The sequence below is a fragment of the Physella acuta genome, unplaced genomic scaffold (assembly GCF_028476545.2).
Source record: "Physella acuta isolate Inbredline_101_S28 unplaced genomic scaffold, ASM2847654v3 ptg000517l, whole genome shotgun sequence".
Lineage (NCBI taxonomy): Eukaryota > Metazoa > Mollusca > Gastropoda > Physidae > Physella > Physella acuta.
In genome coordinates, this window is record NW_026732036.1 from 76,463 (window position 1) to 89,721 (window position 13,259).

Sequence of the window (13,259 nt, forward strand, 5' to 3'; positions counted from 1 at the left end):
AATTCAAAGATAAATTGAACTCACGCTAAAAATGTGAATGCAAAATCTGCAAGACGGAATAATTGTTGGAATAATATAATTAGCAAAATGTGAATGCAAATTATGCAGACGTGTAAGAGTACATTATTGTTGGAATATTATTATTAGCATTAATTGATAAAAGGCTATATTTTATTTATTTTATTCACTGAATGTACTGTTTATTAATTATAATTTTTAATCAACTATTCTCCATTACTATATTAAGTCATCACGTTCATTAGGTGCGCAATGGTTTTAGTCATGAAACTTTATTGTAAATTTTTAAAAGTACTGAAAAAAATGCATGAATTTATAAAGTGCAATATGGTCGGTAAAACACGGATATTCTAAATACTGCCTTTAATTTATTTGCGGAAAAGCTAGGGGTTTTATAACAGAGGCGTAGCAAGAGGGGGGGGGGGGAGGGTGGAAATCGAAAGTTTGAGGGAGGTGGGAGGGTGTAAATCGAAATTTTTCGCCGGCGCTCGGAAACGGCGCGATTTGGCGCTACGGGATAGACTGTGAGCAATATGCCTTTATGATTACATTTAAATTGAGTTTATGTTGAGTGTTGTGTTTGTTTTTTCGTTTTTGTTTTTTCTTTGCGTTCGTTTGTGTTGTATTTAGTTTTGTTCTGTTCCCAACTTGGTACATTTAAAAAAGATTTACCGTGTGTTGTGGTTGTGGTTGTGTTGTGGTTGTGTTGTGGTTGTTTTGTGGTTGTGTTGTGGTTGTGGTTGTGTTGTGGTTGTGTTGTGTTGTGGTTGTAATGTGGTTGTGGTTATGTTTTGTTTGTGTTTGTGTTTGTGTTGTGTTTTTGTTTGTTTTGTTCTGTTCCAAAGTTGGTACATTTTAAAAAGATTTACCGTGGCGGAGCACGGGATGCAGCTAGTTTGATTATATTACTATGCAGCAGAAATTTTCATCTGAATTTTGTCTTCCGTCCAAAGTTGCTAATTTATTACTTGGTCCAGGCTTTCATTCTTTCTATAACATTTAAAATCTACAATTACAACTATATTTTTAAAACGAACTTATTTATCACTTATGACAACTGTGGACAAATAATAATCAAGCTCATGTGATTTAAACTGAAAAACCAACTAAAATCCTACAATATATTTTCACAAAAGCTTAAAAAAAAATCCACGAAGAATCTGTATATTAAATTTACAACCTTTTAATAGTTCAAAAAATGATTTGATGCCAATATATGCCCTAATTAATTAAAGCATAGCTGTACTGACCTTACGTGGACTTTGTTTTTATATGAGCTATTATAATGTAGTCAAATTTATAAATAAAGCTTCTGTGTATTTTCATAAAGTTTAACTAGCTTAATAGATCTTTGAATGCTAATATTGAGCTAACATTTTACACTATAATCATGTGGAGCCCAAGGGTAGTGAACTCGCTCAACTGTAACTGGTAGAAAGCGGAAGCATATAAAGATGACTAGTTGACAGCATAAAAATAGACATTTTATTTTACATCTTTATGTACATGTTTGTTTTAGAGAAAATAAAACATTTCTTACAAACTGAATCAGTATATCTGTACAAATGTGGTGTGTACATGATGCAATTGAACACAATTCCAGATCTATCTGCAGCCCTTCAATGTTTGCTGCCTGGATAGGCCAAATTCCATTTATAAGTCACATAAGCAAAACATACTGAGAGTAACTAAACAAAGTAATGCTGTTATTTTCTTCGCTGTTTCTTTCCCCCTGAGCCCTCTTTTACACTTTGCTGGGATGTGGATGGTTCTGTATTTGCAGAGATTTCTGGAGAAAATAAAGTATTATGTTAAGGTGTCATTTTATAACATTTAACAAGCGTTTTGTTAAAGAATCCCTCTAGTGATCTATGACTTACCTCTCTTTTGAGCCGCTTGCCATAAAGCACTTTTCACAAATCTTTTGCTAACATCTTTATTAAGTTTTGGAGCTTTCTTTTTGTCCTCAATTTCCTTTACCCTCTGCATGTAGCTCTGAATTCTTGTCTGCAACCAAATGTTATATCATCATTATAAGGAAATCTAATGATAATACATGCCGTGCGCACATAGATTTCTAATGTTTAATTTTAAATGAAAATGGTTTAAAATGTGATTTTTTTTTAAAAAGTATAGTAAATAACCTCACAACAGACCTATGATTTAAAATACTAGTGCGGGATATTATTAGTACTTTATAAATCCACATGCGCTTTTTTGAGAAATCGGAAATAGCGTAAATTCCGTACTACCGGTTGACGGAAATTACTCAAAATTTTATAGAAGGCAGAAAATTAGGACGTTTACATACATGTGAAATTTCATTTATCTATCTGAAATAGTACTCAAGTTATAGGCTTTTGAAAAATTTCAAAGTAGAAGAAGTTCCACTTCCGGTTAGCAGAAATCGCTCAAAAGTTGATACGGATCTACGATTTTGATATAATACTTATATATGAAATTTCATTAACCTAGCTGTAATGGTACTCAAGTTATTGTGTTTACACACACACACATACACACAGACACACATGCACACAGACATACGGACAAGATTGCAAAACTATGTTTTTCCGACTCAGGGAGCCCTAAAACGTCGAGATTTGCAAAAAGCTCAATTTTTTTTTACACGATTACAAGACTTTCTCTATACTTCGTATATACGAGAAAGTAAAAATGAAAACCTTACGGCCTACAGCTTTTATCAAACTTCTAAAAATGCTTAACATGTTACCTTGTCAACAGCAAATAGTAGGCCTTAATGTTTAAATTTTTATCAATTTTTTGAATATTTTAAGGCATATAACGTGTAGGATCATCACTAAAAGTTACAGATGGCTTCAAATTAATGTGTTTTGAGGTTAGTTTGAGGTACCTACTAAATCAAAATTTTGGATGGTGCAATCTATACCATAAAAACATGTACTCCTTTATAACATAAGTTTGACAAACTGAGACAAGATAATTACCAATTCTTGCTTCACTGCATGTTCTTTTGGGTTGAGGCCACAAACATTCATGTACACTAAAAATAAATCACAAATTGGCATTTATTAAGCAGAAAACAAAGGTTCATTAAAACTTTAAAATAAGAACATAAAATATCAATATTTAATTATGAGAATAGTTCTAGATTTGTGTCCAACTATAGGTCCTAATTATATAAAATAGGCTATTTTGGTCAACACAGATTTTGAAATACAACACCCTAGTAGGAGTAACTTATTTTTAAAAAATGAATGAAAAGTTTACTTACTCCAGAACAAGGAGTTGATGGCATATGCAGCAACTAAATCTACTTTAGCAGCATCAATGGGCTCCAACTGAAAGAAATCAAAGAAAATTGCCATTAGTTGTTAAATCTAATACTGCTTATAGCCGAGTAGCGTATTAAGTCGGGGGAGTGGCCGCTTATGCTGCCTAACATTTGCAGGACAGTGGCACCTTTTTTCAGAAAATGAAAATTAATAAAAACAAACAAGAACAGTCAGTGATAAATAACAAAAGTAACAAAAGTCATATATTATATATTTTTATGGCAGCACAAGCAAAATTGACAAATACTGGATTTTATCCATGTCAACTAGATCTATAAAGTATAAAGGATGACCGATGTACATTACTTAATAAAAAAAATAAGATAAGACACCTCATGTCAAAAAAAATAATTCTTTGTGTCTGGGTAAAATGCGAAACTGTGAAGCGATAAAAAACATGACATAGGCCTACCTGCAGAATTAAACAAAACACACAAAACGTTAGGAAAAACACTAGCTAGACTCTCCCTAGACTGGGCCTAGACATAGGCCTATAGTATTTAGGCCTAATTATTTATTAATATTAAATTATTAGGCCTGCCTAGTTAGTAGAATCTAGTAGTAGATCTATATCTAGTAGAGGTAAAATCACGATATAGCGTCGGTTATTATTCCGGAACTGTACAGCAGTAAAAAACAGTAAAACCATGGCGTAGTCTGACGAGCCGTTCCGGAAACCACCGGAAATACTGTAAACCATCATTTATTTGCCGCCATATTATATTTAGTAGGCCTACATAATGTTTAAAAATGTGCAAGGATTGATTTTAGTTGCATTTTAAATACTGTTTTGCTAATTATTTTGTATTTCTAATTATTTTAAGTGTATGTCACGTGCTAATTATTGCTCCTACTAAACATTATTCTAGTTATTTTTACTACTTTTAACTTTAGTTAATCTAGGCTAATCGTCTTATTTATTAACAGAACTAGAGCTGGTTGTCGCAAATCTTCTGCAGGTTTTTTTCTGTTTCTTAAAATAAACATTAATTACTACACTCGACTTTATTAATAATATTTAGATTTACTAATTGTTGCTAATTTTTTGTCAATTAAACATTAAATTAAGTTAAAACATTAATTTAATGCACTTGACTTTATTTTTCTTTCACCGGTCAAATAAAGTATGATTTACAGTAACGAATGTTACCAAAACTCAACGAACATTACCCAATAATTTCCGACGCTATATTATATCGTGATTTTACCATAGTAGATAACTAGACTTTTAGTTGTTTTTTTTTTACTTCTAATTTAAAATTAGTAGGCCTAGGCCCTAATAACTAATTTGATGAATTGTAGTGTAGTTAAGTGTAGGCCTAGACTTAGACTTAGTACTTACTTAGTAGTATTAGTATCTTTTAAATTAAAAAGTTTGGTAATCTATCGTTTTGGGTACGTAAAATCACCCGCGGCTATTAATGTACGAAAACGTTACCTCATTGTCAAGGCTGTAATAGAAGTATATTGTGATACGAGAAAAATGGCCCGTTGAGGAAGGATACACCGGGCGCTAGGTTGATAGTGCTGTCTCTTTTCTCTAAACTAAAACCAACCCATCCCCCACACACACCTACCCCCAACCCCACCCCCAACCCCACCCCCACCCCCCAAAAAAAAACATGTCTACCGTCCCATTCAACGAAATATAATTATATACTTTTTCCTCCCCGAAAATTCTACCCCCGCCCCCGAAAATTTCAAGTACCCCCCACCCCTCTCCGGGGAGGAGGAAAAAGTCTGAAAGAAACACTGGTGTTGCGCTTAGCCACTACGCGAAGAATTGCATTAAAGAAATTGCGAGAAAACCACTTTTTAGATTAGACACATTAATTAGGCGTTTATTTTATTATAGAGTATCGGTGAGGAAACCACCCCACCCCACCCCCCCCACACACACCACCCCCACTCCCAAAAAAAACATGTCTACCGTCCGATTCAACGAAATATAATTATATACTTTTTCCAGTGTCCGCCCCCTCCCCGAAAATTCTACCCCCAACCCACCCCTAACACCCCACCCCCACCCACCCACCCCCACCCCCCAAAAAAAACATGTCTACCGTCCCATTCAACAAAATATAATTATATACTTTTTCCTCCCCGAAAATTCTACCCCCGCCCCCGAAAATTTCAATTACCCCCACCCCTCTCCGGGGAGGAAAAAGTCTGAAAGAAACACTGGTGTCGCGCTTAGCCACTACCCGAAGAATTGCATTAAAGAAATTGCGAGAAAACCACTTTTTAGATTAGACACATTAATTAGGCGTTTATTTTATTATAGAGTATCGATGAAGAAATTTATTTTGAGTTGGGGAGGGGGGGGGGGCTCAGACGTTCTTACGCGGGGGGTGGGGCTTCGAACTACCCGAAGAATTATATGCAAGAAACTCTTCACGCAAACCATTTAGATTAGACAAAATTTCCTTTTTTTCAATGTTTACGTGAGAATCAATGACGTCATATTACTGTGTGCACTCTCTGGTTTGAGATTATGTTCTACTCTATGCTAAATGTGTCGACGTCATATTTCGTTTTTCGAATTACTGTGCATGTTTTTATTTTGCTTGTCTTTTCTCTAGAGCGTTCTTGTCAGACAGAGTGTTCTTGTCAGACAGAGCGTTCTTGTCAGATAGACAGACAGCGAAACTATTAGTATTAATGTTTGTGTCAAATATTATAGATAAATGAATAATAAACCTAAATCAATGGCTAAATATATCAATTTGGGCCAGAAATTAACTTTAAACAGCAGTGTCTGCAATCAAGATTTGCTTTGTATATAGGCCTAAACAGCAGCCATTTGTAAAATAGAGTGACTTCCGCCTGAATCTCGCGCTATAAGTCTATAAAAATAAAACTTTAACAAAATGGCTGCTATAGTAAATGAGCATGGTTGCATCTGTTGGAAACGTCGCTGGTGTTCATTTATTTAAATTTATTATTATTACTGAAAAGTTTTAATACAATTGTTTAAAAACGGGTACATAAATGAAACAAGGAAACATTTTTGTATTTTTCAAAACATAAATCCTTCTCAAAAGGTGAAATAATTATTAAAATGTAAGGAGTCACCTATTTTCCACATTACTAGTCGCGGGCGATTTTACGTATTCGTAGGCCTACCCAAAACGATAGATTTAAAAATAGATTACCAAAAGTTTTAATTTTTACCTTATCTGTAAGCTCGTTGCGATTAATAGAAAGGAGGGGCTTTAACTCAGCCTCTAACTCTGATAAATGTGTATCAAATGAAGCTAAATTTTCTTTAATTTCACTAGGTATTCCGTGTTCGTCAGGTCTTGCGGATGACATTTTAATGTTTTCTATGGCCTACCACTACTAGATGTTAGCTTTGAATGAGCTTTGCAATGCCCGACAACCAACATTACTTTAAAAAACACTTCTTAAATTTATAATGTTACGTAATCGGGTCTGAGTAAATTAATTTAATGATGAAAACAAATTAAACAACATCATTAATGTAATATAACTTAGTAAAAATTCAGTTAGCCTAATTAATTAATTATTTCAGGGATCTGCTTTAAAAAAATAAGATAACAATATAAAATATAAAATGAATACTTCCATAAAATAGTAGTATTACTATTATTAGACAGAGCCTGTAATTTATTACCGAAAAACGACAATCCACAATTTTACCTAAGCTGCCTTTAAAAGAAATGGGTGTATTATTATCCAAAATCCCAATAATCATCTTCAAATTGGTGATCCCCCTATCATGTAGCAGCAGGTTCGGTAGCTAATAGTAGTTCTATACTTATTACATTAAGCTTTAGGGCGCAATAGGCCTAATTATATGTATGGCTAAAGCACTTTGGCGTAACAACCATGCAACCAATGTGGACCACAGGCCCACAAACTTTTTTTATTAAAGAAATCAAAAAGGCATATCTTGAGACTAGATGTTTTTAAAATTTCGTTTTCTTTGTTATTTTTAAGAAGCAAAAAGTACTAGGATTTATACTTACAATTCTTACTCAATTCCATCGATTTCGCGTTCATATTGGGTAACAGTATTTCGATTCTTTTTCTACTTTCGCAAGTTTAAACGCGGTGTACACCGCGTTTAAACTTGCAACATGTATACTATACACGTCTAGAAAAAAAACTTTGCCACACGTTAATTTTATCAGAACATATATAGAGGGACCTACTCGTCACTTATAGCGAAGTAATTTTTCTAGACATCTATAATAATACAGGTACATGTTGCAGGTGTAAACGTTCAACAAAGTTTAGGGGAGGTCATGAACCCGAAAAGACCTTGCAACTTATTAATTTTATAAATATTTATATACAAATAAAATTGTTAGCAATAACTCCCCCCCCCCCCCCCATTTAAACATAGTGTTTAATATTTTCCGTATGTTATATATATATATATATATATATATATATATATATATATATATATATATATATATATATATATATATATATATATATATATATCTATATGCAAAAATATATACATAATATATAGGTACATGTATCTAAAGGCCGTATACAAATAGGCTTTTCAATTTACAGTAATAACTTAAGTCTTGTAAAGTGTGAACAAACCGAATGTATACCTACATATTCTTCACTTAAATGTAGGCCGTAGGGAAAACAAAAGTAATCATTGTGGTTTATCTAAAAGAATCAATAAAACTAAACAGCAGCGTCAATTCATCTCTAACATGTGACATAAAATACATAACCTTGACAGACTCGAGGAAGTGACGTTCTCGTGGTTGATCAGATTACGTGTTAAGTGGGTATTCAGTGATGTGTCGTGTTTCTTTTAGGTAAAGGGGAGTTGGCTCACAATGGTTTGAGTAGGCTATAGGCTATACTTTCTATTTAACTTAATTGTTTACTTTTTCGTTCGGGAAGGAGGGGGGGGGGGGGCTGTTCATAGTGGGAGAGGGCAATTACAGCTTCCTAAAAGCAACAATGTGATATGGAAGGGGGGGGGGGAGGCGCCAATTTAACCAGAGGCGTAGCGACCCCTCCCGGCGCCCGGGGCGAACTTTCAGTTTGGCGCCCCCCATATATATATATATATATATATATATATATATATATATATATATATATATATATATATATATATATATATATGTATATATATATATATATATATATGCGTGTGTGTTTGTGTGTGCGACAGTCAAGAAAAAAATTAACAATTACACTTCACTGGACGCCAAATAAATTCCCCTTAAGATGCCGAAACGAATAAAAAGTAGAAAATCAAAAGAGCTTAGAACATTGGGCTCCATTGAACCCGAGAGGTTCGGTAATTCAGTCTCAGGGCTTCCGCGGAGGTCAAGACACACACCCGACTCATAGGATTTACGATCGGATTTTTGTCATTGTGGACGATACAACTATTAAGGAGGGTTCGGTGATTGCGGATATGAAACTGGTGGGGTTCGGTACTCCAAAAATTTAAGAACCACTGCTTTAGGGTGTATTTTGTAGAAGGTGCAAGCCTTATTTGGTCTACTTTTGCTCGTGTCTTTAGAACAATTTTGATAACAGTAGGCCAATATTGCAATTTTGAATTATCAGTTAGGTTGAATAAAGTAATAATCAGTACAATATACTAATTTTCTTCTCTCTTAAAATTTTGGCAAAGAGTGTCGCTTCCCATCCACCCGCTCCGACAGTCTGCTATTTTACTGATCAGATAGCGATACAAGAATCCGTTATATTTATTTCTCTTTAATGCAGTTATCCAGGCAAGATGTAATGCAATCAAGTAAAAGTATCAGATCTATCACGATCAAGTTGAGTGAATCGTAAGAATCGTACAAAGAACTAGTCACGTTATTACTTAGCAAAACTGGGTAGTGAAATCGTACATTAAGTGTTAATACAATTGATTTCTTTTCTAAGTGTTGAAAGCGTTATCTAGCAACCGATCAAGTACAAAGCCTGCGATTTTTGTTTGTGAAAAAGCGCCCCACCATCTTGGACAAAAATGATAGAGCGGATTTTAAACGTCACTAACTCTTTTTTATGTTACACAATCGTAAAATACGCCTTAGTTCAATGGGTTTCTTTTCTAAGTGATATCGGTTATTTATTCCTTAATCCGGTGTGAATTTTTTCGATTTTAATCTTCGAAAAAGGCTCCTTCCCTCCCCATCTAGGAAAGCTGGAAAGCGGTTTTTCTGGTCACTGTTTCTTAAAGATATACGTTTTACAGTTACACTATCAAGGTAGAAAGCAGTTAAATCAGTATGCAAAGGCTCTCAGCCGTTCAATTTCTTTACTTTGACTGTTTATAATTCAAAACTGCAGCTTAAAATGAGCTTTTAATTTTTTTTTCTACCCCTTTTGGCGCCCCCTAGGGTCGGCGCCCGGGGCGGCCGCCCTCCCCTAGTTACGCCTCTGAATTTAACACGAAAGCGACTGTCAGGTGCAAACTGATTTAATTGAAAAAATGGAAGGAAAAGCCAATGGCAATATTTGACAGATGAGAGATAGCATCGGTGAACGTTGAATATAAAAGAACGCGATGTTTGATTGGTCCATCACTGGGTAGAGTCCTACTGTACATCATGGCAAACAAACTCTTCGCTTCCATTATTGTTGTACTGGTCCTGGTGGCGTGTGTCTCTGCTGGATACGCGGTGAGTACGTCAAAGATAGATTTATAAGATGAGTAATTCTTGGCTAATGATGACCTAGTCATAGAGTCAGTACTTCTCAGCGTAGCTGTTTGTGAGTACTTATTAGTTTGTGGCTACACTACTTTTACAGTATGGCTTATGTTAGCCTAACTAGAAAATCACCTAAGCTAAGAGCAGCGTCTCTGTTGGATCACTTCAGCTATATTGGTGACTAGGCTATAGGATAAGTGTAATATAGTGTTGCCAGTGGCGTCGCTAGGTCGGGTGTCACCTGGGGCGCCCCACCCCTCGCTACGCCTCTGAGTGTTGCAACTGGATGAGCTTATCAATTCTGTGTGTGGGTGCCTTATAGTGTACCATTTTGTTCTTATATTTTCTCTAAGGCTCCCAAATTCGTCCTTCTTAAAACACGAACTTTTATCAGTGCTGCTATTTTCACTCAGGGCAACGGGAACAAAGGCAAGAGTAATCCAGGCAATTATCCCGGAAACCAACCCAAAAACCCAGGATATCAACCCAACAACCCAGGCCATCAACCCAATAACCCAGGATATCAGCCCAATAACCCAGGCCATCAACAAAATAACCCAGGCTATCAACCCAATAACCCAGGCCATCAACACAACAACCCAGGCTATCAACCCAACAACCCAGGAAAACCTAAATATGGTCACTAAAGTCAGGTATGCTTTTTAAAATAATAACAACAGTATTTGGAAAGGTGCACGGTCGAAATCCTAACTAGATTAAACTGAAATTACACATTATTTGAATAAAGCCACAACCAAAATATAAAAACCCAAAATCTCAATTTAAAATTCCATATCTTTCAAAAAAAAAAAAAAAAAATACGAAGTGGCGCTTGTTACCGAACTTATCATAATAAATATCTGCATAATTTTTCAATCGCGAAACTAATTTAGAACCTGAAGAATATCTTGTAGGCTTTGACTCAACAAATTATTATTGATATTAATTAATGTGTGAACAATGATGTCCTAGTTTTAAAGATGTAACCTTTTGTCATGTTCATTATTTGGTTCTTTAGTTATGTAAAATATTGTGTTAGGCTTACAGGCTTTTATTTCTATCCACAGACTGCCAAATCAAAGGTCAAGGCATGATGAATCAAATTCAAGTTTAATCAATTCATAATTATTCATTTCAACTGCATTAAACGATAGAAGCTTCATTCTGTGTTCATATTTATTTATTATTTGATATGTGTCAGTTTGGGTTATCTTTCATGTCAAATAGAAAACCAACATGGTTTCGTCCATAAACGACGTCACAAATAGGCCTACTCAGAGGGGGGGGGGGAAGTAGAGGGTCGGTCTTTTGTGACGATTTGTGGATGGGGAATTTGTGTGGGAGGGGGGCAGCTCAGAAAATGTGACACTTAAGCATTCTGAAAAGTAATGCAAGGATTAGCATTGTAGTTGTAATAGAAGCTGCCCGAGCTATGTCAATATTTTAGAAAGAAATTGATACTTTCAAATAACAACTGCATTTTTTAGGGTAGGGTGGGGTGTAGAGTCAATTTAGTTGGGTGGTAAACAAATCGTCAAAAATATGACGTCAACAAAATCTATCGGGACGTCAATCAGAAAGACAAAATTTAGTTAACATCAATTAGAAAAATAATATCTTGCTGGACACCAAAGGAAAAAAACGAAATCCAACTGGACAGCAACAAAAAAAAATAATAATATAAGATCTTGTTAGTGTGAATGTTTTAAGTGAAAGTTTTTATTTTGTCTTCAAAACTAAAGATTCAAACCTGATAAAGTCTGGGATACAACGTTACAGCACATATAATAAAACATGTATTTAAATAAACCGGGAGTGATCTCCCCTAATCTTTCTCGAATACTCTTATATAACACTACGGGGGAGGGCAACTCAGAATATAGACCACGGGTTCCCAAACTGGGGGTCTCGACCCCCAGGGCTTTCTGGGGGGGGGGGGGGGGTCGCCAACTGGTAGACTAAACCTTAGCATTAAAAAAAAAACTTAAATATCTAGAAGAATATCTTAAATTCGGCTTTGCTAACATCACTGGAAATGGAATAGAGAAGAAGCAATGCCTACTGTATGAAGCTGTTCTCAGTCACGAGTTTATGCAATCTTCAAAACTAAAACGTCATTTGAGACAAGTCATTCGGAACACACCAAAAAAGATATGGAGTTCTTTCGTCGGCATGAAGCTAGTTGCAAACGTCAGAGACTTAAAGTTAATCGAACAGGAAGTTTTCACCAAAGAAACACAACATTAGTGCAAGCTACAAATGAAGTCGCGATAGAAAATGCAAAGCAAAATAAAAAAAAAACAATAGAAGAAAATCTCATCAAACCCTGCAGGTTGAAGATGGTGAAGTTAATTCTTGGGGATTCCAGTGCAGTAAAGATGCCTAATAATACTATTCAGCGGCTTATAGCAGACATGTCCATAGATGTTAAATTACACATTTTATTGAACTCAAGCTTTCAACATTGTTTGCTTTTCAAGTTGATAAATCAACAGACGTGAGTTCGTGTTCGCAATTGCTGGTCATTGTCTATATTCATTCATATGATAGCAAAGAAGAGTTCCTACTTTGTGGATATAGCATGGAGAAAACAAATACTTTTTTTTAAAACTGGATGATTAAAATGGGTTAAAACGGCTGTGTACGGTTTGTACGGATGGTGCGCCATCTACGTTTAGGTCAAAATCGGGATTTCAGAAAACAGAAAGGATTTAGCTCCGTAACCACCCTCCTTGCCATCAAGACTCCATTACTAGTAAAAGTCGTAAATTATATTAAATCTGGAGCCTTCAAAGAACTGAGCAAAGACATGAATAAAGATCATGAGGTTCTGCTTTTCTACATTACAGTACGCTGGCTGTCAAACGAATTGTTGTGAATCGTGTTTTTGAATTGAAATCTGAAATCAAGTTGTTCTTGGAAGTGCAAAGGAAACAAAACTTTTTGGTATGCTTAAAACGACATAGAGTGGTTGGAGAGAGTATCATATCTAGCAGATGTGTTCGAACATCAACATAAGCTTAATCTGAAGCTTCAGGGAAAATGAACGAATATTATAACTTTCCATGATGATCTTGGAGCATTTTTTATCAAAGCTGCAAAATCGGCGAAGAAAATAAATCTTGGAAATATTGTAAATTTGAAAAAACTCTGCAGTGTGGTAGATGAATCTGATTATGAGATAATTAAAACTTTGAAAGAAGCGATTTCTGGGCATCTTAAATCTCTTGAAAACAAAATACAG

At 35.1% G+C, this 13,259-nt stretch overlaps 2 protein-coding genes across 2 annotated transcripts; one reads left to right on the plus strand and one right to left on the minus strand.

The window, feature by feature from the left end:
• Positions 1–919: 919 nt before the first annotated feature.
• Positions 920–6,701, minus strand: LOC131944977 (nuclear nucleic acid-binding protein C1D-like). The gene is made up of 5 exons (XM_059305901.1): positions 6,510–6,701; positions 3,275–3,341; positions 2,988–3,043; positions 1,899–2,025; positions 920–1,807 (listed from the first exon to the last, which is right to left on the minus strand). The coding sequence occupies exons 1-5, from the start codon at positions 6,648–6,650 to the stop codon at positions 1,725–1,727; spliced, it is 474 nt and encodes a 157-aa protein (XP_059161884.1). The 5' UTR covers positions 6,651–6,701; the 3' UTR covers positions 920–1,724.
• Positions 6,702–9,795: 3,094 nt separating this feature from the next.
• LOC131944982 (uncharacterized) lies at positions 9,796–11,175 on the plus strand. The gene is made up of 4 exons (XM_059305906.1): positions 9,796–9,814; positions 9,898–9,985; positions 10,429–10,668; positions 11,083–11,175. The coding sequence occupies exons 1-4, from the start codon at positions 9,796–9,798 to the stop codon at positions 11,138–11,140; spliced, it is 405 nt and encodes a 134-aa protein (XP_059161889.1). The 3' UTR covers positions 11,141–11,175.
• The last annotated feature ends 2,084 nt before the right edge of the window (positions 11,176–13,259 follow it).